The sequence below is a fragment of the Esox lucius genome, chromosome 13, assembly GCF_011004845.1.
Source record: "Esox lucius isolate fEsoLuc1 chromosome 13, fEsoLuc1.pri, whole genome shotgun sequence".
NCBI lineage: Eukaryota > Metazoa > Chordata > Actinopteri > Esociformes > Esocidae > Esox > Esox lucius.
In genome coordinates this window covers 33,688,491-33,710,199 of record NC_047581.1, presented here as the reverse complement: position 1 = coordinate 33,710,199, position 21,709 = coordinate 33,688,491, and the positions used below count along the sequence as shown (strand labels likewise).

The 21,709-nt window shown below is 40.1% G+C and overlaps 1 protein-coding gene and 1 long non-coding RNA gene across 2 annotated transcripts; one reads left to right on the top strand and one right to left on the bottom strand.

Moving 5' to 3' along the window:
• Nucleotides 1–1,064: 1,064 nt before the first annotated feature.
• LOC114834175 lies at nucleotides 1,065–14,883 on the bottom strand. The gene is made up of 3 exons (XR_004576666.1): nucleotides 14,236–14,883; nucleotides 1,465–1,555; nucleotides 1,065–1,267 (listed from the first exon to the last, which is right to left on the bottom strand). It is a non-coding gene; the product is annotated as an uncharacterized LOC114834175 (long non-coding RNA).
• LOC117595412 lies at nucleotides 5,457–10,714 on the top strand. The gene is made up of 2 exons (XM_034296284.1): nucleotides 5,457–5,552; nucleotides 9,526–10,714. The coding sequence occupies exon 2, from the start codon at nucleotides 9,562–9,564 to the stop codon at nucleotides 10,429–10,431; it is 870 nt and encodes a 289-aa protein (XP_034152175.1). The 5' UTR covers nucleotides 5,457–5,552; nucleotides 9,526–9,561; the 3' UTR covers nucleotides 10,432–10,714.
• Nucleotides 14,884–21,709: the final 6,826 nt, after the last annotated feature.

Here is a 21,709-nt window from a genome sequence, read left to right as displayed (position 1 = left end):
GATGGTTTTACTGTAAGGGAACAAGTGTCCAGTCCCTGAGTGTGTTTTTGATAGGAAATGGGCATGAGAAACACAACACAGATGTGCTGACTAACTCTGAACAAAGGACAATAGATAGGACGTGTTGCCTGTTACAGATGGGCCCCACACATTCTGTCCATACCTCCTGCTAGGAGTGGTCCATGTGACTGACATAGGCTATATGGATAGGTCCATTGACCATAGGTTGGAACATACCATACAAGGGTCTGTTGTAGGATAAACCTTTCTTATTGGAGGGTATTGGAATGTGTAATGGTTGGTTATGACCACTGGCAACCTCCTATGTATCCTGTCATAAAAGACTGTGTTGACTCTGTAATTATGGAAGATATAGAAATGAGAACTGGAAGGTCAACATCATAGACTCATGCTGAATAAAGATGGCTCCCCCTTGGCTTCTGGTTGCATTTATTTTGATCATGGACCAAACTTGGACAGAATCTAACATTTCTGTCTAGATTGTCTCCACATAGTTGGCTAGGGAGTTTTTCCTAGCCACTGAAATTCAACACTACTGTTGTTTGCTCCTTGGGGTTTAAGGCCGGGTGTCTCTGTAAAGCACTTTGTGACAACTGCTGTTGTAAAAATGGGCTTTATAAATAAATTTGATTGATTGATTGATTGATTGGGAACAGGCCTTGTCCACCGTCTCCACGGCATGTATGATGTCACCTGGTTGAAAGGAGATCTCTGATTCGTCCTCTGCAAGAAAAGCTAATGGTCAGGTTCGAACATTTTCAATTATAGTTACTCTTGTCCTGATTGTTCACTTACCATCTAATCTACCCAGACCTTGTTAGGAGATGATCAACTTGATTAACTTCAATCATGGGCTCTAGTCCAGAGCAGAATTACAGTTACTGAGATGCAGCTAATTGGGGTGTGTGGGGGGTTGAGGATGTTAGAAACGGATCTGCTTGGTAGTCAGAGAGCTCTAACACATCTCTCTATCCAGGGAAATCTGAAAAAACATTGACAGATGATCACAAAGAACCCCTGTCTGTGTGAAATGTCACATTTTTTGAGGCTTTGTTCCATCTACACATCTTCTGTGAGCCAACATGAGTCTGTTGAGTAGGCTTGCCGTACTTCTTTTCCATTCTCTATTATCTCCTGTTCTTCATTCTCTTCAACATGTCCTCCTCTTCCTCCTCTTCTTCCAAATGACAAACAGCCAATTCTGGAAAACCTTCTTCGTCTCTTCCCGGTGGACTCACGGATCGTTCTGGAAACAATAAACCACGAGAGTGCTTGGGTTTCATCTACGCTAAGCAAGCGGGTGCATTCCAATCTGCTTGATGGAATTTAAAGTCCAGGATGAAGAGAATTCCTGGAATAGCAAGGGGAATGTAACCTCTTGGTATGTATATTTTATTAGAGCAAATAATGTAATGTTGACAAATGGCTGATGGAGTAACATACCTGTCCCATTGTGTTCCAACACTTCCTTCTCATCTGACACCCCATTGGTGGATGGGACCACCACCTCTTCTGTGACTGGCTGAAGAGCAACCTCTGAAAAGTGACATGTGGTCAGAAGGATTGTTGCATCAGACACTTTTCCCACAAAACACAGGTTACCATAAGGTGGATAGAGACCTCAAGACAGGGGCTGGAGGAGATTACATCCATCTCTGGTGCTACAAAGGTACAACTGAGTATGACAACCCTATAGTGGATCTTCTGCTGATGCAGAAGATGAAGCCCAATATTACCAGAATGGCTGGGAACGACTGGCGTGTGACCTGAATCGCAAAGCTAAAGGCAACTGGATCCATGTTTGGGTGAAGAAAGAGATGTACATTTCAAGGCAACTACCTCTTTTGAATTTTAGTATTTTTCCCAGGGCTACACCCATGTGGATGAAGATGTGAATCGAGCTGCAGGAGGAGCCTTTGTCTTTCTTTGGTATTGTCCTTCCCTAACACAGTCAACTGGATGTCTCCACTAACTGCAAAGAAGAGCAAAGCCTTGAGGAACAGAGTTATACCTGTGTTGGTGTTAATTCTAAATGATGGAACAGAAGGCAACCAGATATGTGTCTGGTACAAGAAGATTTCAGACCATCACTGTAATCTTTGAACATGAAGTGAGTCCTTATGAGAAGGCTGGCAACGAAGTCATTGGGGGAATGAAGACCCGATGCCAACCTGGGAAACCTGTAACAACATACAACACACATCATTATTCCACCAATGTCCATGTACCACTTCATTCTATTCTCATCTCCCCAGACCTTTCTCTGTAACCCTGTCATCTTGGTACGAGTGGTAGGAGCCACTCGGTGTCCTATACCCCTTTTGTTAGTGTTCTTCAGTTCCTTCCCCTAAAAGGCTATTCCCCTGGCGCCGTCCTTTGTCTTCTTCTCTCGCTCGTAGTCCCGCAGTATCCTGGGGTCCGCTCCTGGCACCGGCCCGACTGGTTTTGGTCCTCCTTCCGTCCACACTGGGGCAAGCTCCTCCTTCCCGGTTTGGATGAGGTCCGTCAGTGACCTCCCTGGCTCCTGTGCTGGTGTACACTGGCTCCAATGGTACCACGTCTCTCCTTTGTCCCTCAGGCGGACCGCATGGCTTGTTCTCTCCACCACCTGATGAGGACCTGTTCACCTTGGCTCCGACCACTTTCGCTTGATGACCTTCAGGAGCACCCACACCGCCTGGGGCAGGTTCTGGTCCAACGGGTGCAGGTTCTTCATTTCTCCGAATGTTGGTGAATTCTGAAACGAGAGCTCGCAATTCATCAAAATACACACTGTGATCTTTGGGCCACTTTTCCCCTTCCGGGACCGCAGGCCCCGCGGCTGGTCCTGGAAACTGTCTCCCCATCAGCAGCACGTATGGGGTGAACCCAGTGGTCTAATTTAACGAGCATCGAATCGTCATGAGTGCCAGTGGAAGAGCATCTTCCCAGTTCAATTTAGTCTGTGCACATATCTTAGCCAACTTGTTTTTTAAACTTTAGTTCATCCTTTCTACTCTTCCCTGAGACTGTGGGTGGTATACTGTTTTAGGCCCAATAAGCTCTCTACCTTCTGTAAATCACTGTTCTTAAAGTGAGTCCCATTGTCTGACTTGATTTTCTCTGGGAAGCCGTGTCTGGGAATGTACTGGTTCACTAAACACTTGATCGCGGTCTGACTGTCCTCCCATCTTGCCGGCCAGGCTTCTGGCCACCCTGTGAACACATCCACACACACTAACATGTAACGACACCCCCGTACTGTTTCCCCCATGTCTGTGTAGTCTATCACTATCTCTTGTCCAGGTCTCGTTGTCATGGGGAACGCCCCCATCTCCGGTTTTGGATTGTGGTGAGTGCAGATGGTGCATGTCCTAGTGTAGTTGCGTACCATGTCTACCATAAACGGGTGCCACCAATGGCACAAGTTTCTTAACATTTGAGCCGGCCCTACATGGCCCAACCCATGGGGTTCTGCAAATGTATCTCCCCGCATGGCTGGTGGAAGTATTACTCTACCGTCTGGCCCTCTCCACAGCCCTCTCGTCTCTGTTGCTCCTCTCTGTCGCCAAATTGTTTTCTCTTGTGGGGAAGCCCCCTTTTGATGTCTCACTAGCTCATCTCTCTCAGAGCCTTCTCCCCACCCCACTTCCTCTTCTGTTCTTACCATCATTACTCGCGGAGTGTACCCTGCTGCCTGTTTCGCTGCTGTGTCTGCTGCTTGATTTCCCTGAGCTACTGCACTATTTGAGTTATCATGTCCTTTGCATTTTATGATGGCTACCTTTTCGGGCAGGTCTAGGGCCTCGGCTAGTTCTCTCATCTCCGCCTCGTGTTTAATCGGTTCTGCCTCCTGATCGGTTCGTGTCTTACCCTCCCTCACTACCTCTTGCGCGCACTCATGTGGTAGCCCCGTCCCCATCCGGTCTGCCATATATTATCCCCTCGTGTGTGATAGTCAAATTTGGAGCCCCGAGAATTTTACTTAGGTGTTGTTGCCTGAGGGAAGTCATGGTGAACATCTGTGAGTTTACATATGCCACTACACTGTGTGTTGTGAGTATCTGAAGTTGATGTCCCATCACTGTGTGCACATTTTTGAATGAGTCTCGCTACCCCCGCGGCGTACTGTGTACAGGTGGGGTGCCTTTTTTCGATTTTGTCAAATCCTACGCTTATGTACATGAGGATGTTCCTATCTCCCCCTTTTTTCTGAAACAGGACCCCGTTGATACTGTCTAGGGTGTTGGTCTTTTTCCCAAGGTAACTTGGGTACCGGGGGCCCTAGCCGGCAAGGGGAATCGTTCCCTCAAAGCTGCGGCTATGCGTCCGACCACCTGACTGAAAGGGGTGTTGTCAGGGCTCCACCTAGTGGCGGCCCCTTTTTCTCTCTCATTCATAGCCTGGGCGGACATGGCTCGGGCGGCTACTGCCCTCCAGTCCCCCAATGCCAACGTTTGACTGGCTGTGAGTTTGTCAAATTGCGCCAACCATAGTTCACCTCCCTCGCCCATCGGGGGTAATTTATCTACCAGCGCCTGTATGTCTCCCAGCCCCAGTGGTTTATACCGCGGTTCGCCGCCTCCCACTCTAAAGAGAGGCAGCTGAAACCCAGCGCAACAAGCTTCCCCTTTTTCTGCTTATTTTTTTGTCTCTCGCAGTGTCACTCCCATCAGACCCTGACCCTGTGTCCTCACCTAACCTGCCTTTAGCACTGTCTGACCTTTTCTTCCTGGTTCTTTTAACCTCACTGTTTGTTCACTTTCTTGCTCCTCTCCTCATACCCCCGTACTCTCTCTGCTCTGGACTTAAACGGTTTCACTTCCTCCTCAGAGTCTGTCTCGCTCTCTGACTTTGCCTTTCTACTCAACTTCCTCTTGTCTTGCATTCCTGTCAATGGCTAACCAGTGGTGCCACTATAATTTTGAGGTGAATCTTCAGTGACTCAGGAGTGTGATTACCTTTATGACTCCATATGTCCAATTTGTATTTCTGCCATGCATGCTCAATATGCTGAGTATGAGCACCAGTCTCAGGATCACCAAAAGTTCCTTTTATGGCAGACAGAATACTGGCTAAATAGTTTCTTCAAGTTTGATAATTAGGTCCATGTTTATGACAGGTTATGTCATCTTGGTTACTGTCGTGTTGTCATAAAAAAAGACACTGACAGGTTATGTTGTCTCAGTTAATGTCAATTTGTCATAACAGATGTACACCTGGATTTAATCAGTCCGTAACACATACCTGTCTTTGAAAAGACAACATCAATCAGCCGTTAAAACCATCCTAATATGAATAGGTTAGTCAATAAATTGTTCTTTGACTGTGACAATTGAAACTGTTTACTGTAGGTTGACTTTAGCAATTTCAATAGAATGAGTCAGAAAATGTATTCCAAGAAAGATGTTCTTGCAATTCCTTAAGACCAACCCACCTCCACAGCAAGTTCATCAATATTCAGTTTGTGTTAGTATAAATGTTGCTGAAAGATAGATCAGAGAAATTCTGCAAACACACACTACTGAGACAGAAGCTGTTCAGTCAACTGGGTAAGACAGAGACTTTATTATCAGATTTTGATGCTTAGAATTATTCTTTAAAGAATCAAATAGCAAATTTTTATGTTTTACATGAAGATAAGTAAATACTGCAATAGATATATACTGTATACAGGTGCTGGTCCTAAAATTAGAATATCATCAAAAAGTTGATTTATTTCAGTAATTCCATTGCGTTGTTTATAGGTGTGTGTGTATATATATATACACACACACACACACACACACACACACACACACACACACAGCTCTGAAAAAATGTCAGAGACGACTGCACTTTTTTCTATCCTTTCCAAAAAAGTAAAGGAAGGTTTTGAGTGAGGAACAGAAGGGTTAAAATTAAGAGACCACTGCAAATTGAACACTTCTGTTATTTACTCAGTGGTCTCTTAATTTTTTCCAGAGCTGTATATACATATACAGTGGGAATAGAATCTCAGCAAACCCTTGCAAAATGTTCACCTTTTGTTTCCTGAAATGGAAACACATTTAATCAGACTTTTACCTGCTATATTTACACACAGTAACCCACAATATCCAATAAGTGAAAGAATAATAAAAATGTAATTCCACTACAGTGTTTTACCATTTTAAATGTAATACATTTTCAGGATTTGGGGGATTTTTTTCCCCCAGTTGGATGTATTTGGCTATTGTGTTAGTAAAGTCGCAAAAAGTCAGATTTTATGCGTTAATTTATGTATTTATAAACGATAGTTATATAAAGTTTAGAAGTTAAAATCTTACCAGTGGCCTGTTTTTTTATTATTACTTTGGCGGTAAGTGTAGGGCTGTGGATATCCGACAGCCGTGCAGTAAATTGGGCGCATCACTTTGATTTAGCTCTTCTGTGCCAACACACCAGTTTGATGCATTACTGCCTAAAAGAAGGCACTTAGACTGTACTAACTAGTTAGGCTAGCCAGGAAACGTTTCCTAAAGCAGGCGATGCTTAATTAGCTGGCTAGTGTAGCATGAGGCTATGCATTTAACTAGATATCTACCTGTAATGAATGCGGTGTTGCGGGAGCAGAGAACCAGGCGCAGGCAGAGGTAGTCGGTGTTGATTTTTTTAATTTAAACAAAAGTAACACTGAGCACAAAAACAACGAAAGAAAAGGCTGACTTCAGCAGCAAAACGAATGCAAGTAACGATATAAGTTACTTACATTAAACGAAAGACAGGACAACAACAATGATCCACAATGTGATGAGCAGAGGGGAAACATTTAAACACATACTAACGAGATAAATGGGACCTGGTGTGAATGATGAAGGACATGACACGAACACTTCTGTTATTCACTCAGTGGTCTCTTAATTTTTTCCAGATGAGTTTGTATGTGACTGGAACTGAGGGTGCACGGAACAGTGGCGCTGCTGCTCACCGTACCGTGACACTACCAACTTACTATCAAAACAAAACTTGCTGTTGCAATTAAAACAAACAGATAATGAATTTATCACTTTTAGGTTTAATGCATCATTTTGCAAAAACTTATACTAATTGCTTAACTGGATGAAGAAAAAACTAAATTTGTAGGTGAACATAACTTGTACTAATAATGTAATAATACACTCAAATCACTGTATTTATATTTTATTGATTAGCCATCACACTTCCTGTAACAAATACCATCACTGTAGATTTATTTCTGAAAAAGCTGTTCAGATGAATACACCAAACCTGACTCCTGAATCTTAGGACATTGGACTACGCAGTACAAATGTTGCATTACTTGGTTAGACTTACCACCAAATCAGGATCCCTGCCGTCCAGTCCTTTGCAGCTTTGGCAATTTTAATTCCAAATTAATTATGATTACAATTTTATGAGACATCATTTAAAATCTACATGGCTTTCAAGATTGTGTTCTCTTGTATTCGCTTATTCAAAGTCCACCATTTCGATCCACAGAAAATATAGTTTTGAATAATTTTCTTACATTACGCTCAAAAAGTTGTACATTTAATCCCAAATGTCAAATAAATGTATTTTACAAATATTTTTGAATGCATTTGGAAAATATATTCCTGAATACATTAACCACTGTGTTGCATCAACTCTTCTTTTAACACTAAACACTACTCCAAACAGGATTATTTCATTTGGAGGGACAAGTAGTGGTCCTACCGGGTTTGCTCTAATACATTCGAATATATTTGTGACCATAAGATGAAAATGTATTTTGGTATTGTATATCTATAAAATGTGTTTCAACACCTAAATGTGATATAATCAATACGTTGGTAATTACATTTCATCTTTTTACTTTCACAGGATCTGAAAAATTCATTTTAATATGGGCTTCAAAATACATTTTGTAATGTATTTTCTATAGGAAATACATATTGTAATGAGAGCATTTTTGATGGTGAAATATATTTGAATAGAGTTAAATGTATGTATACATTTTTAAATAAATTTTGGAATAAAAGCTGAAATATATTTTGATAGCAAAAATGTATTTTGAATAAAGTTAAATGTATGTATACATTTTTAAATACATTTCAGAATAAAAGGTGAAATACATTTTGATACCTGAAAGGTATTTTGAATTAAGATTAATATATTCGACATATATTCATCATTTATTCTACATACATTATGCATTGCAAAAATATATGTATTTTCCATATGGGATTGCTAAGCATATATTTTCAAATATATATGGGCATGTTATTTCACTAACGTTACTTGTAACATAAAATGCTAAAATTGTTACAATATTAGCAGTTATTACATGATTGGTGGTTATTACATTATTAGCTTTTACAGGATCTGATAAAATGCCTAAAATGTTACACTTGCTAGTATCATAATAGTTTTTGCATGCATAATGCAATATATGCTCACAATGTAATGCATTACCCGTAATGCACAAAACATGATACGTTTTTTGAACATAATTCGATTTTGGGTTCATTATTATGTCAAAAACATCCAGAAACGCCCGAGCTGATTTTAGATGAACTGAGTCGAAGTGGAAAACTGTCCTGTGTTCTGACAAATAAAAATGTGTCTCTGAGCATTTGACACCTTGTACTTCTGGACACTCCAGGCAGGTTGCAGTTCTGGAATATGATTGCATTGGAGGATAATTGGTTCCTGGAAGCTTCACGTTTAATCAAGTCGTTTGCAGTTAATTTGCGTCTTTTCTTCTCAAAGCTTTTTTTGCACCCCAGTAGACTATTTGCAACAAAACCTTTAATTGTCTAGTGGTCACGCCTCAATCGTTTAGCTATTTCAAGAGTGTTGCTTCCGTCTGAAAAGCATTTTGCAATTTTTGACTTTTCAGTGTCAGTTAAATCAGTTTTTTGGCCCATTTTACCTGAGGTCATGAAGCTGCTTAATAATTATGCACACCTTGATATTAGGTAAAATAAACAAACCTATGCCGTTACATGCAAACGACATCTTTTTCAGGGAAGGCCTTGCTTATTTCAGCAAGACAATGCCAAACCACATTTTGCACATATTTCAACAGCATGGCTCCGTAGTAAAAGAGTCTGGGAGCTAAACTGGCTTGCCTGCAGTCGATACCTGTCGTCCATTGTAAACATTTGGCATATTACAAAACAGAAAATACCCCAAAGGAGACCCCGAACTGCTGAGCAGCTGAAATCCTATATCAAGTAAGAATGGGAATGCATTTCACTTTCAAAACTACAGCAATTGGTCTCCTCTGTTCCAAAACCCTTACAGAGTATTGTTAAAAGAAGAGTTGATGCAACACAGTGGTAAACATGCCCCTGCCCCAACCTTTCTGAAACATGTTGCTGGCATCAAATTCAAGGGCATGTAGTTTTCCAAAAACAATAACATTTCTCAGTTTCAACATTTGATAAGTTGTCTACTATTTTTAGTTAACTCTATGTGTATCTGACTTATGTATTTACATCAGTTTAATTTGTTTCTATTTAGTTTTTAAATTTCAAACAACTTGCTTTCTGTTTTGTTCAGGTACCTACACAGTCCTCTTCAGACACCAAACTCAGGATGCCGTACATCACAGATATTGATGTTTCCATTAATCCTGAACAGGAGCAAGGCCTAAGAAACCAAAGTTTCAAAATAATCAATGTTAATCTGAACAAAGGTGCTGGAGGAAATAATATTTACCTCTGGTACAAGAAGGGAAGCAGCAATCCCATCACCAGATTGCAGGTTACATTCACAGATGAAATGCAAATTGGTTTGAGGAACGCAGGTTACCATAAGGTGGATAAAGACCTCAATGCAGGGGCTGGAGGAGATAACATCTTTCTCTGGTGCTACAAAGGTACAACTAAGTATGACAACCCTATAGTGGAACTTAAGGTCACCACAGATGCAACAGATGAAGCCCAAAATTACCAGAATGGCTGGGAACGACTGGCGTGTGACCTGAATCGCAATGCTAATGACAACTGGATCCATGTTTGGGTGAAGAAAGAGAAGAAAATGTACATCTCTGACATCAAGGCAACTACCTCTTTTACATTTGATAACGAGTATTTTTCCCAGGGCTACACCCGTGTGGATGAAAATGTGAATCGAGATGCAGGAGAACGCTCTATCTTTCTTTGGTATCGTCATTCTCTAACACAGTCCCAAAGCATCAATCTCCTTGATGTCTCCACTAACAATGAGGAAGAGGAAATCCTTCAGATACAGGGTTATACCTGTGTTGGTGTTAATCTCAATGAAGGAACAGGAGGCCCCCCGATAAATGCCTGGTACAAGAAGGGTTCAGACCATGCCATTCAGACCATCACTGTAATCATTCAACAAGAAGTGAGTCCTTATGAAAAGGCTGGCATCCATGTCATTGGAAAAAATCTGAATACAGGCAACAATGGCACCCCCTTGTACCTGGCATACCCATGAGATCAGGGGTTTAATTTTCTGTATGCCAGGTGATCAGTATACCTGTCAAATTAGCGTAGCAATACATAGCTTAGTACAAGATAGCACAACAACACAAATACCATGTAACATGTTAAAGCAAACCTGTGGATCAAGTCAGTTTAACACAGTCTTCATGCATTTCTTGCATTTAATCTTCTAAACAGATTGTATTTGAGATATCTATATTGTTGTTGTTGTTACTGCTTATGCCTTTTGTGATATGGGTCAACATGAATTACTTTGCTAACAAATAAAAAAAAAGTTCCATATCAATAATCATTGTCAGTCTTTTTTCTCCTTGCCTGATCAATGACAACTCAACAGATGGAAACAGGGACAGTTCACTTTATACAGCCCTAATGTTGCACCACCTTGTGGAAGTTAGATTAATTACTGCAAAAACAGTTAATGTAGTGTTCAAACATAATTCTCCCATTCTAAGAAACTGACATTGTTACGTGTCATTTTCACTTTTGGGTGGCCATTTTGGAAATAAATAAATAAAAAGCCATATAGATGGCAAAATGAGTTCCTACACTAGACTAGTGAACACTTGTTTTATCATTCTAACAGATAGTAAGTGACTTGTGTAGAATTTAGAAACCAGGAACTCCCTGAGATATTGCTTGCTCCCATCTGCCATTGTCTATAGGCTTGAGGAGCGATAATTGTGTCTCTTAGTGATACAGATGAAAGAGAATGTGCAGCTTCTCCAATTGACAAAAGAATCTTGCCTGGCCTCCGTTCGACCAAAATAAATGCTGCATTTTATGATTCACTTTTGTCATGTTCACTTTTGTATGAACCCAAAATAATTGATGGGCACAGCAGTTTGTGAATCACTATAATTCCATTGTTATTACAATCATATTATCTTTCATTAGAATGCAAAAATGTTATATTTCCATCCTTCAACATGTCAACACAAACCCTATACAAACTCATATTACTTGCAGTATGTCCCCATTCTTCAGGACCTTAAAAAAACGGTCCAGTCAGAGTGGTCAAACCACTTACAAACACCCATACCGGCAAGCTAGCAAGGAGGCAGTCAGAATTCCAGAATGACTTGCACGCTAAGTAGAGATGAGCAGAAAACGCTGTGAAACAATGTCATTGTTGTTTAAATCAAATCTAATAGAAGTATCTTCCCATGGTTATTCTTCCCATGGGTTTTCCTAAGTGTCCATCCAGGGCTTCCTGTTTTGTTGGGGTTTAAGATATGGCCTCTGCAAAACCCTGTTGGTCATCTATCAAAACGGGATAGGTCAGAGAAAATACTTATCACCACTATTAGGGCAATAACTAAGGTTTATTTTCAGATCCAGACTCCTAGCAGAGAACAGTCTAACATCTGTGTGCTTGATATAGTGTTTGGTAGGTGAAAGGAGGTTGTAGCCATTCAACATCTTCTCTGGGATGAACCCTCTTTCAGAAGGGCTGTCTCCATCTTGTTGTTCAATGCAGCATAACATTTATCAGTTTCCACATGTATCACGTCCTCCCCTAGGATTTCAAGACACATGGAAAGCTGCAATTTTGCAATCTGGAGCCAAATCATGCTTATTATTATTATTATGTTATGATGCATAGTGGGGTTAAGACGGAGGGAATGGACACAGAAGAAGTGTTTGGGGCATTGGACAGTGCTTTATTACAGTACAAAGAGGAGAAGGGAATAGCCAATCACAGAACCCCCTTTCAGGGGTTGGCTGTGTCATCTTCATGGGGGCCTCCTGGTGGAAGTTTGAACGAGACCATTGCAGGTAGTCCTAGTCTCGGTGACCCCTGCAACAAAGAGGAAGGGTAGCATTGAAATCTAAATAGAGGCAACAATAGTGATTGCCTGCAACTGGCATTTCTGGGAGGAGTTTAACTTGTATGACAGAGTAGCAGTAGACCAATCAGATTAGTTTTGTCATTCTGTTTCTGACAGTAGCTTAGTGGAAGACATCACAACGCCCCTCAAGACAATTTAAGCCTTTATGCAGATTAAGATTAGTAAATTAATGAATTTACACTGATGAGCCAAAACATTATGACTGCTCACAGGTGAAGCGAATAATGTTGATCATCTCCTAACAAGGGCACATGTCAAGGTCTGGGTAGATTAGATGGTAAGAGAACTGTCATTGTTTCTAGTCAACATATGGGATGCAGGAGAGATGTGCAGGAGTACAGATCTGAGCGACTAACAAAAGTACCAGAAGATCTTAGACCCCAAACGCATCAGTTCAGGTTGAAAACATTTCTCTTTTCACATGCCTACTTAACCGCATTGTTTAGCCTTACAGCTTTTATAGCGTACTATGGTCTTCTCCGGTTTTAACTATTTCTATTTTATTATTCTAGGTTTTATTATTATGATGTGGATTTGATGTTTTCATTTGAGTACTTGTTTTTATGCTATTGTATTTTTCTATATATATTTCTCTTTTTCCTTGTAAAGCACATTGAATTTCTTCTATGTATGAATTGTGTTATAGTAATAAACGTGCTTGCTTGCTAACAAGGGCCCAATTGTTATGGCCAGACGACTGGGTCAGAGCAACTCTGAAATGGCAAGGATTGTGGGGTGCTCCCGGTTAGAAATGGTGAGTTTGTTGAGAGCAGTAGGTTGGACATGAACCCAAATCAAACATAAGGATTAGTTCATGGTATGTTTAAATGAATTTAAAACTGTTAACATTCACATTTGACTGTGGAAACCTAATCTCAGCTGGTTTCAGCAGAACCTGCAGCCAGCCTTCTGTCACCATCACACAGGCCCAGCATGTGGTGGGATTCATACAGTACGCCAATGGAAAGCCTAGTTGGTAGTGAAGGGGTTCATTGAGCTGGGTGCAAGTGAAGCAAAAATACCTCCCAAACTAATAAGCTACATTTTCAAAACACATCAGTAAAATTCAACAGAAGTAGAATTTCTACTTCAGTGGTTAGCCAACAAAATGTCATAGTGAAACATTTCCATAATATCATAGAACCAGAGATATGCAGGGAACCTTCAGATTACGTACCTACTGTTGCAGATTTACCTAGTGATGTAGTGGACCTATAAGTGGGCCTCAATTCTGTCACCTATGATACGTTTTTGAATATCCAGAAGGAAAGGGAGGAGAAACAGAGATACAATTGTCAGTCAGACCATCCCATCCTGACTCACTGATCTGTCAACATGGAACCTCATAAGAAGAACGACATCCATGTGGTAAAACATCTGAATACTGGCAACAACGGTAGTTTTTCTGCTGCTGGGGTTCCCATGGGAATGAGGTATGACAGATTAACGGTTTTACTGAGGCTTTGTTCTATCTACACATCTTCTGTAAGCCAACATCAGTCTGTTGAGTAGGCTTGCCATACCTCTTTTCCATTCTCTATTATCTCCTCTTCTTCATTCTCTTCAACAATGTGTTCTTCCTCCTCCTCTTCTTCCAAATGACAAAAAGCCAATTCTGGAGAACCTTTGTCTCTTCCCGGTGGACTCACGGATCGTTCTGGAAACAATAAACCACAAGAATGCTCGGTTTTCTTCTACGCTAAGCAAGCGGGTGCATTCCAATCTGCTTGATGGAATTTACATTCCTGGGAGAGAATGGGGAACGTAACCTCTTGGTATGTATATTTTATGTCATCTAATTCATAGGAGATTTAGAGCAAATAATGTAATGTTGGCTGAGGGAGTAACATACCTGTACCATTGTGTTCCAACACTTCCTTCTCATCTGACACCCCATTGGTGGATGGGACCACCACCTCTTCTGTGACTGTCTGAAGAGTAACCTCGGCATCTGAAAAGTGACATGTGATCAGAAGGATTGTTGCATCAGACATTTTTCTCACAAAACGCAGGTTACCATAAGGTGGATAGAGACCTCAACGCTGGGGCTGGAGGAGATTACATCTTTCTCTGGTACTACAACGGTACAACTGAGTATGACAACCCCTATAGTGGATCTTAAGGTCACCACAGATGCAACAGATGAAGCCCAAAATTACCAGAATGGCTGGGAACGACTGGCGTGTGACCTGAATCGCAAAGCTAAAAGCAACTGGATCCATGTTTGGGTGAAGAAAGAGAAGAAAATGTACATCTCTGAGAATAAAGGCAACTACCTCTTTTGCATTTGATAACAAGTATTTTTCCCATGGCTACACCCGTGTGGATGAAACTGTGAATCGAGATGCAGGAGGACGCTTTGTCTTTCTTTGGTATCGTCATTCTCTAACACAGTCCCAAAGCATCAATCTCCTGGATGTCTCCACTAACCACGAGGAAGAGGAAAGTCTTGAGGAACAGAGTTATACCTGTGTTGTTGTTAATCTTAATGATGGAACAGAAGGCAACCAGATATATGCCTGGTACAAGAAGGGTTCAGACCATGCCATCCAGTCTATCACTGTAATCATTTTTAACATTTGATATTTTGTCTTTGTACTATTTTCTATAGAATATAGGGTTTAAATGGTTTGCAAATGTTTGCATTCTGTTTTTATTTCCATATTACACAGCGTCCCAACTTTTTTGAAACTGGGTGCAATCTTCCAAGACGTCCAAGACATCAAATAAGTAACATGTTAAAGAAAACCTGTGGATCAAAGGCAGTTAAACAGTCTTATGATTTAATGATTGTAATCAGTTAACATAATCCGAAATTGAATCTTCTAAACAGATTGTATTTGAAAAGTCAACTTATTGTTGATACTGCTTCTGCTTTCTGTGATACAGGACAATGGAAATCATGCATTTCTTTGCTGGCAAATAAAAAAACATCCATATAAATAATGATTGAATGTCATTTTTCACCATGCTTTATATCAATATTAAGCCCGACAGATGGAGGCGGGGTACAGCTTACTCACAGACATCCCTAATGTAAGTCGAGTACGACCAAAAACCAGTGTTGCAAGATTTCGCAAGAGAAACAATCAACCGGGACTATCAAAAGAAGCCCAAAACAAGCATATTGGAGCTGCAGACGAAGCCCAAAAATGCAACACAGTTTTACGCACACACTTCAATAGGTGTACTATTTAAGGATGGAGAGCCGGTTGCTCTAATGGGGACAAATACCTGACCTTTGAAGTTATGTTAAGAAATCGTACAAAAACCCATACAGAAAATGAATGTATTTTAAATATTTCAAAACACAACATTTTTAAATTTCCAAACACATTTGTAAATATATGTCAAAGTGTTTTGGCTGCTTAAATATATTTGTAAAAAATGTATTTAATGCATGTCTAAATATATCGGACAATCGGCAAGTATTACCAAGTTTACCTTATGTTCGACCTTATGTTACACAGTCAGGCGCGCTAACCACTACTCCAAAAATGGATCAGTATGATAGCAGAGGCAAGTATTACCAAGTTTACCTTAGTACGTTAGACTGTATTTGCGACTAAGATTAAATGTATTTTGGCAATGTACACATCTATAAAATGGCTTTCAACACCTAAATGTGATATAATCAATACGTCGGTAATTACATTTCATCTTTTTACTTTCACAGGACCTGAAAAGTGCATTTTAATATGGGTTTCAAAATAAATTTTGTAATGTATTTTCTATAATACATTACAATTGTAATGAGAGCATTTTTGATGGTGAAATACATTAGGACAAAACTGAAATGTATTTATACATTTTCAAATACATTTCGGAATAAAAGGTGAAATACATTTTGATGACTGAAATGTATTTTGAATAAAGATACATGTATGTATACGTTTTTAAATACATTTCAGAATAAAAGGTGAAATACATTTTGATACCTGAAATGTATTTTGAATTAAGTTAAATGTATTGGACATATTCAGCATACATTCTACATACATTTTGCATTGCAAAAATATATTTATTTTCCATATGGGAACGTACAAAAACTCTTCTCTTACAGGTGGGGTTACATTTAAAGCCAACATTTTTGCAAAGCTAACTTATGTGTTTGCCGTTGTTTGCAAACAAAAGTGAATTGTTTGAACTAGCCACTGAGCTAATTCGGGAAGAGGAAACAATCAGCGCTATAGTAGTAGGCGTAGTAGCCCAGATGTGCTGTCCGGCTAGACAGTAGATGGGGAAGTTACAGTTTTATTGGAATTTGCGACTTTCTGAAAAAAAAGAGAGCCAAAGTCACATATAAAAGCGGACATGGCAACCCTGTCAAAAAAGAGAAAAGTATTGGACCACTTTACCTTAAAGTATTCAACGAAAACTGATGGTTGCAAAAGTTACAGGGCAGAACTCTCATGACACTGGAGCCTGACTGCAAAGCTTGTGCATTTAAAGAGAAAACACGTTGTAGCCTAAATGACAGAAGATGAAGAGTGCCCTGCATGGTATATTTATATTATGCAAATTCGTCATTTATTTTAGTTTGTATTCATGGAGTTACGTTTTTAATTGAACAATAGTTACTCTTGAATGCATGGATGAGTTAACGTCAAGTCTACTTGATCACGTTGAGTTTGGGTTTTGTCAAGCAGCTCGGGCTAGCTATGCATTCGCCACATTACTGATAAATTAACACATTACTGTCATATTTGGTGAGTTTGGTATTTCTCCACAATAGAAACGTTGAGGTATTTAAATGCATTACAATTTGTATTACAGTTTAAAAAAAAAGATTACATTTAAAAAAAAAAGATTTTTCACATGAATCAGTATTTGCTCATTGAATAAGAAAAACACCTCACTTTACTGACTACTAATGTATACGGATTAAGAATGAATCAGAAATGCAGCAATTTGAAGGAATGTTCTTTATTTTATCTACATCTTTGCATATAGTAAATGATACTTTTGAAAAATAATATGTTCAAACAATAAACAAATTTCCCCAAACTCCAGGGCTGCAATCACAAATGACATCAACAAGTATGGTATAATAAGTAGCCTATGTGTAACAGCAAACTATCATTGGACAGAGCTGCACACATTGTGATGTTAGATCCTCTCTGACCAATCACATTTCTTCCCATGCGGCGTTTCTGCCAGGTTGAATCCAGCTTCATTCACAAAGATTAATTAATGTTCAGTTTGATTGGCTTCCATCTCCATTACTCTCTAAAAAACAGTAAATCTATATTTTTTCAGTACTTGAGTAGATGTGTACCCTGTTTGGTTATTGAACAGACATCTTACCTGGATATATTGATACTGGAGTTATTTCACACATTCACCTTTTCTCTCAGAGGGCACAGTATACATCACTTGGGTAGGTCTTCAGCTGAAACTGCAATCAACTGTGTTTGGATTGATTTAATATTCGAACATTATTAACATTTCCTAACAAATATTCAACATTTTCTTTATATTGCAATCTGGTTACTGCAGAAATGCACAACAGTTGCCATCATTCTGTTTTGAATGTGTTTTTAACAGTTTTGAGAACATTGTGTAAGCATTTAAGAAATCATGTGCTGTGAATATATTGTTTTGTAGATGGTGGAGTATGAATGAGAAAAAAAATCATTGATTTGGGAGAATGTGTTCAATGAATGCATTTTGTGTGAAGGCAATGAGAAATGATTCACAGCTTGGTTCAAATACACTTCCGTTTTGCTGACTGTGTCAAGAGTTTTGTTATTGTAATGTAACTTTTGTATTGTTCAATGTATAGCAATCGGAAGTCCCTGCCCTGTTCCCACTGTCCAGTCTATGGCGCCGGTGCTAAGCCTCAACCAGCCACTTCTGGTCCTTGTTGGTGTGTTGGGGCTCGGCTCGGCTGACAGTGCTTCAGTTGACCACCTGGTTTGGTGGCTGCCGCCATTGGTTTCTCCTGTACCTCGTCACCCTCCCCTTCCAGTGTCCTGTTTTGCTTGTCTTGCGGCTGGAGCCGTGTCTTCGGAGTGTACTGTCACGTTCTGGTTCGGCGGCCCAGTGGTTTAATTTCAAAAGCACAATACTAAAAGCAAGGTTATGTGAAGAGTAACCAGTCCATATTCAAATAACGGAACCTTGATTAAGAAACGGTGTTCTCATAAGACTAGTAAGAAAGTCTTTAATGTGAAGTGGCACATTTTCCCCAATTCCTGTTCTGCATGCGGCTTCATCTGTGGGTGGCTACATGTTGGCATGAGACACATTTACTGTTGACAGTTCATGACTATATTCACACAGACCCCATCACCGGCCATCTCTCACGTGGTCTTCTGTTGCAGCGTTTGATTCAATCCATTCTCCAGCTATCATTGTCATACCTCATTCCCATGGGAACCCCTGCTGCAGAAAAACTACCGTTGTTGCCAGTATTTAGATGTTTTACGACATGGATGTCGTTCTTTATCAGGATCCATGTTGAAAGATCAGTGATTCATGAAGGGATGTTCTGACTAACAATTGTATCTCTGTTTCTCCCCCTTTTCTCTCAGAGTATTCAAAAACATCATAGGTGACAGAAGTGAGGCCCAGTTATAGGTTGTTATGGAAATTCCATAGATTAGAACTCTAAATGGAAGTAAGTACAGAATACAATTCACTTGGCCCAATTACATTTTTTTATTTACTTGTATTTAAAAGGAGAGAGGAGTCAAAGATTACAGAATAAACCATGAGGCGTCTCTAGAGTAACACAGAGTAATCATCAGTATGTATACAGTACAATTACCCAAATTGCCCCTACTTCCCCAAAAGTGCTAGGGGAACATTGTAATAGACAGACTCTCAGACAGCTGGCCACATTCCTGAAGAACAAAGGACAGATACCCTTTTTGGTTTAGGCAGATTAATAAATGGTCAGCGAACCCAATGATCTACTGATATCCATCAGACGTGTCACAAACAAAGAGTTGCATACCAGGGACTAGAAAAGCAGACATTTTGAAAATGTACATTAGTTCAAGAAATTCCATAACAATGTCCATTACATCAATGCAGAAAAAAATATTTTAGGTACGTAATCTGAAGGTTCTCTGCATATCCCTGGTTCTATGGAAATGTTTCACATTTTGTGGGCTAAAGTAGAAACTCTTCTGTTTAAATTCACTGATGTGTTTTAAAAATCCAGCTCATTAGTTTGGATGTACCCATCCCAGTTCAATGAACCCCTTCACTACCAACTACGCTTTCCATCGGCGTATAGTACGAATCACACCACATACTGGGCCTGTGTGATGGTGACAGAAGGCTGGCAGTATGTTCTGCTGAAACCAGCTTAGCTTAGTTTTCCACAGTAAAATGTGAATATTAACTGATTTAATCATTATGTTTGCTCTGGGTTCGAGTCCAACCTACTGCTCTCAATAAGAACTCTGCACACTTAAAAGACATTAAAGCATTTTATGCTTTACAGGACAAGAAAGTGTTTGGAGATAGTGAAGTGTTGGGTATAAGACCAGGTCAGAGAACAAAAAAGTAATTATTGATAACATGTGGTTTTAATTTTTAACTTGCCACCAAAATCTTAACAACTGAGGTAGTATCAACAATATACATCTCCCACTGTTTAAAATTTGACATAAATTCACGAGACAAAACATTATGAGCACCTGCCTAATGCTGTTGGTCTTCCACGTGCCGCCAAAACAGCGACGACCTGCTGAAGCATGGACTCTATAAGCATGGCATGGCATGACTGGTCAATTCAGCAGATTGAGGGGCGTAGGAACAGACTGGCGTAGCAGCTGGCATGACCGGTCAATCCAGCAGATTGAGGGGCGTAGGAACAGACTGGCATAGCAGGTGGCATGACCGGTCAATCCATCAGATTGAGGGGCATAGGAACAGACTGGCGTAGCAGGTGGCAGGACTGGTCAATACGTTCCTCTTGTTGGGTTAGTCAGTGCTGGAGCTCCGCTGGTTTCCAAAAAAGGTGGGACATAAATCCAGCTGATCCAGATCTCCGTAAAGTCCAGCTCCGTAAAATGTTAAGAAATATAATGATGAAGCCACAACACGCACAACCTTGAGGCGGATGGGCTACAACAGCAGAAGACCCCACCGGGTACCACTCATCTCCACTACAAATAGGAAAAAGAGGCTACAATTTGCACAAGCTCACCAAAATTGGACAGTTGAAGACTGGAAGAATGTTGCCTGGTCTGATGAGTCTCGATTTCTGTTGAGACATTCAGATGGTAGAATCAGAATTTGGCGTAAACAGAATGAGAACATGGATCCATCATGCCTTGTTACCACTGTGCAGGCTGGTGGTGGTGGTGTAATGGTGTGGGGGATGTTTTCTTGGCACACTTTAGGCCCCTTAGTGCCAATTGGGCATGGTCTAAATGCCACGGCCTACCTGAGCATTGTTTCTGATCATGTCCATCCCTTTATGACCACCATGTACCCATCCTCTGATGGCTACTTCCAGCAGGATAATGCACCATGTCACAAAGTTTGAATCATTTCAAATTGGTTTCTAGAACATGACAATGATTTCACTGTACTGAAATAGCCCCCACAGTCACCAGATCTCAACCCAATAGAGCATCTTTGGGATGTGGTGGAACGGGAGCTTCATGCCCTGGATGTGCATCCCACAAATCTCCATCAACTGCAAGATACTATCCTATCAATATGGGCCAACATTTCTAAAGAATGCTTTCAGCACCTTGTTGAATCAATGCCACGTAGAATTAAGGCAGTTCTGAAAGCGAAAGGGGGTCAAACACAGTATTAGTATGGTGTTCCTAATAATCCTTTAGGTGAGTGTATATATTTAATACTCTCTCCCATATATTTGATGTTCATCTTCCCCTCCACACCTTTGCAAGGCAAGGTTCCCTCACACTCGCCACACTGCTCGCTGCAGTCTTGGCAGTTGTCTAAAAAAGCATCATGGTCAATGGAAAAGAAAATCTGTCTTTTTTAGGGTTCAAGTTCAATCTGTTCATGTGATTTGGGGCCTGAGCTCAGTATTCAAATCTTGAATACTCATGCCAATAAAGACATTCACCCATGCTTTTCAGGTTTTATAATATTGTTTGAATCAAAGTGTACAATACCTAAAACACTAAGTATAAAACTAGTGTAAGAAGGAAATATGTATATTTGTCAGTTTCAATACCATAAACCTGAAAAAAAACACTGTTCCAACGTTAGTCATGACACTGTTCCAACGTTATTTTTCACTGCCCCAGTTAATTGATAAGAAATTCATGAAAGGTTAACAGAATGGATTTCCTGAGAAAGATTATTAATAACTCTTGGGACATTGCCAAAACCGCCTGCCACTCCCATGAGAAGAGGACCACATCTATGTATCATTTATGATAGGTTCATGAATATTCATTACGCAGCAATTCTGCAGAG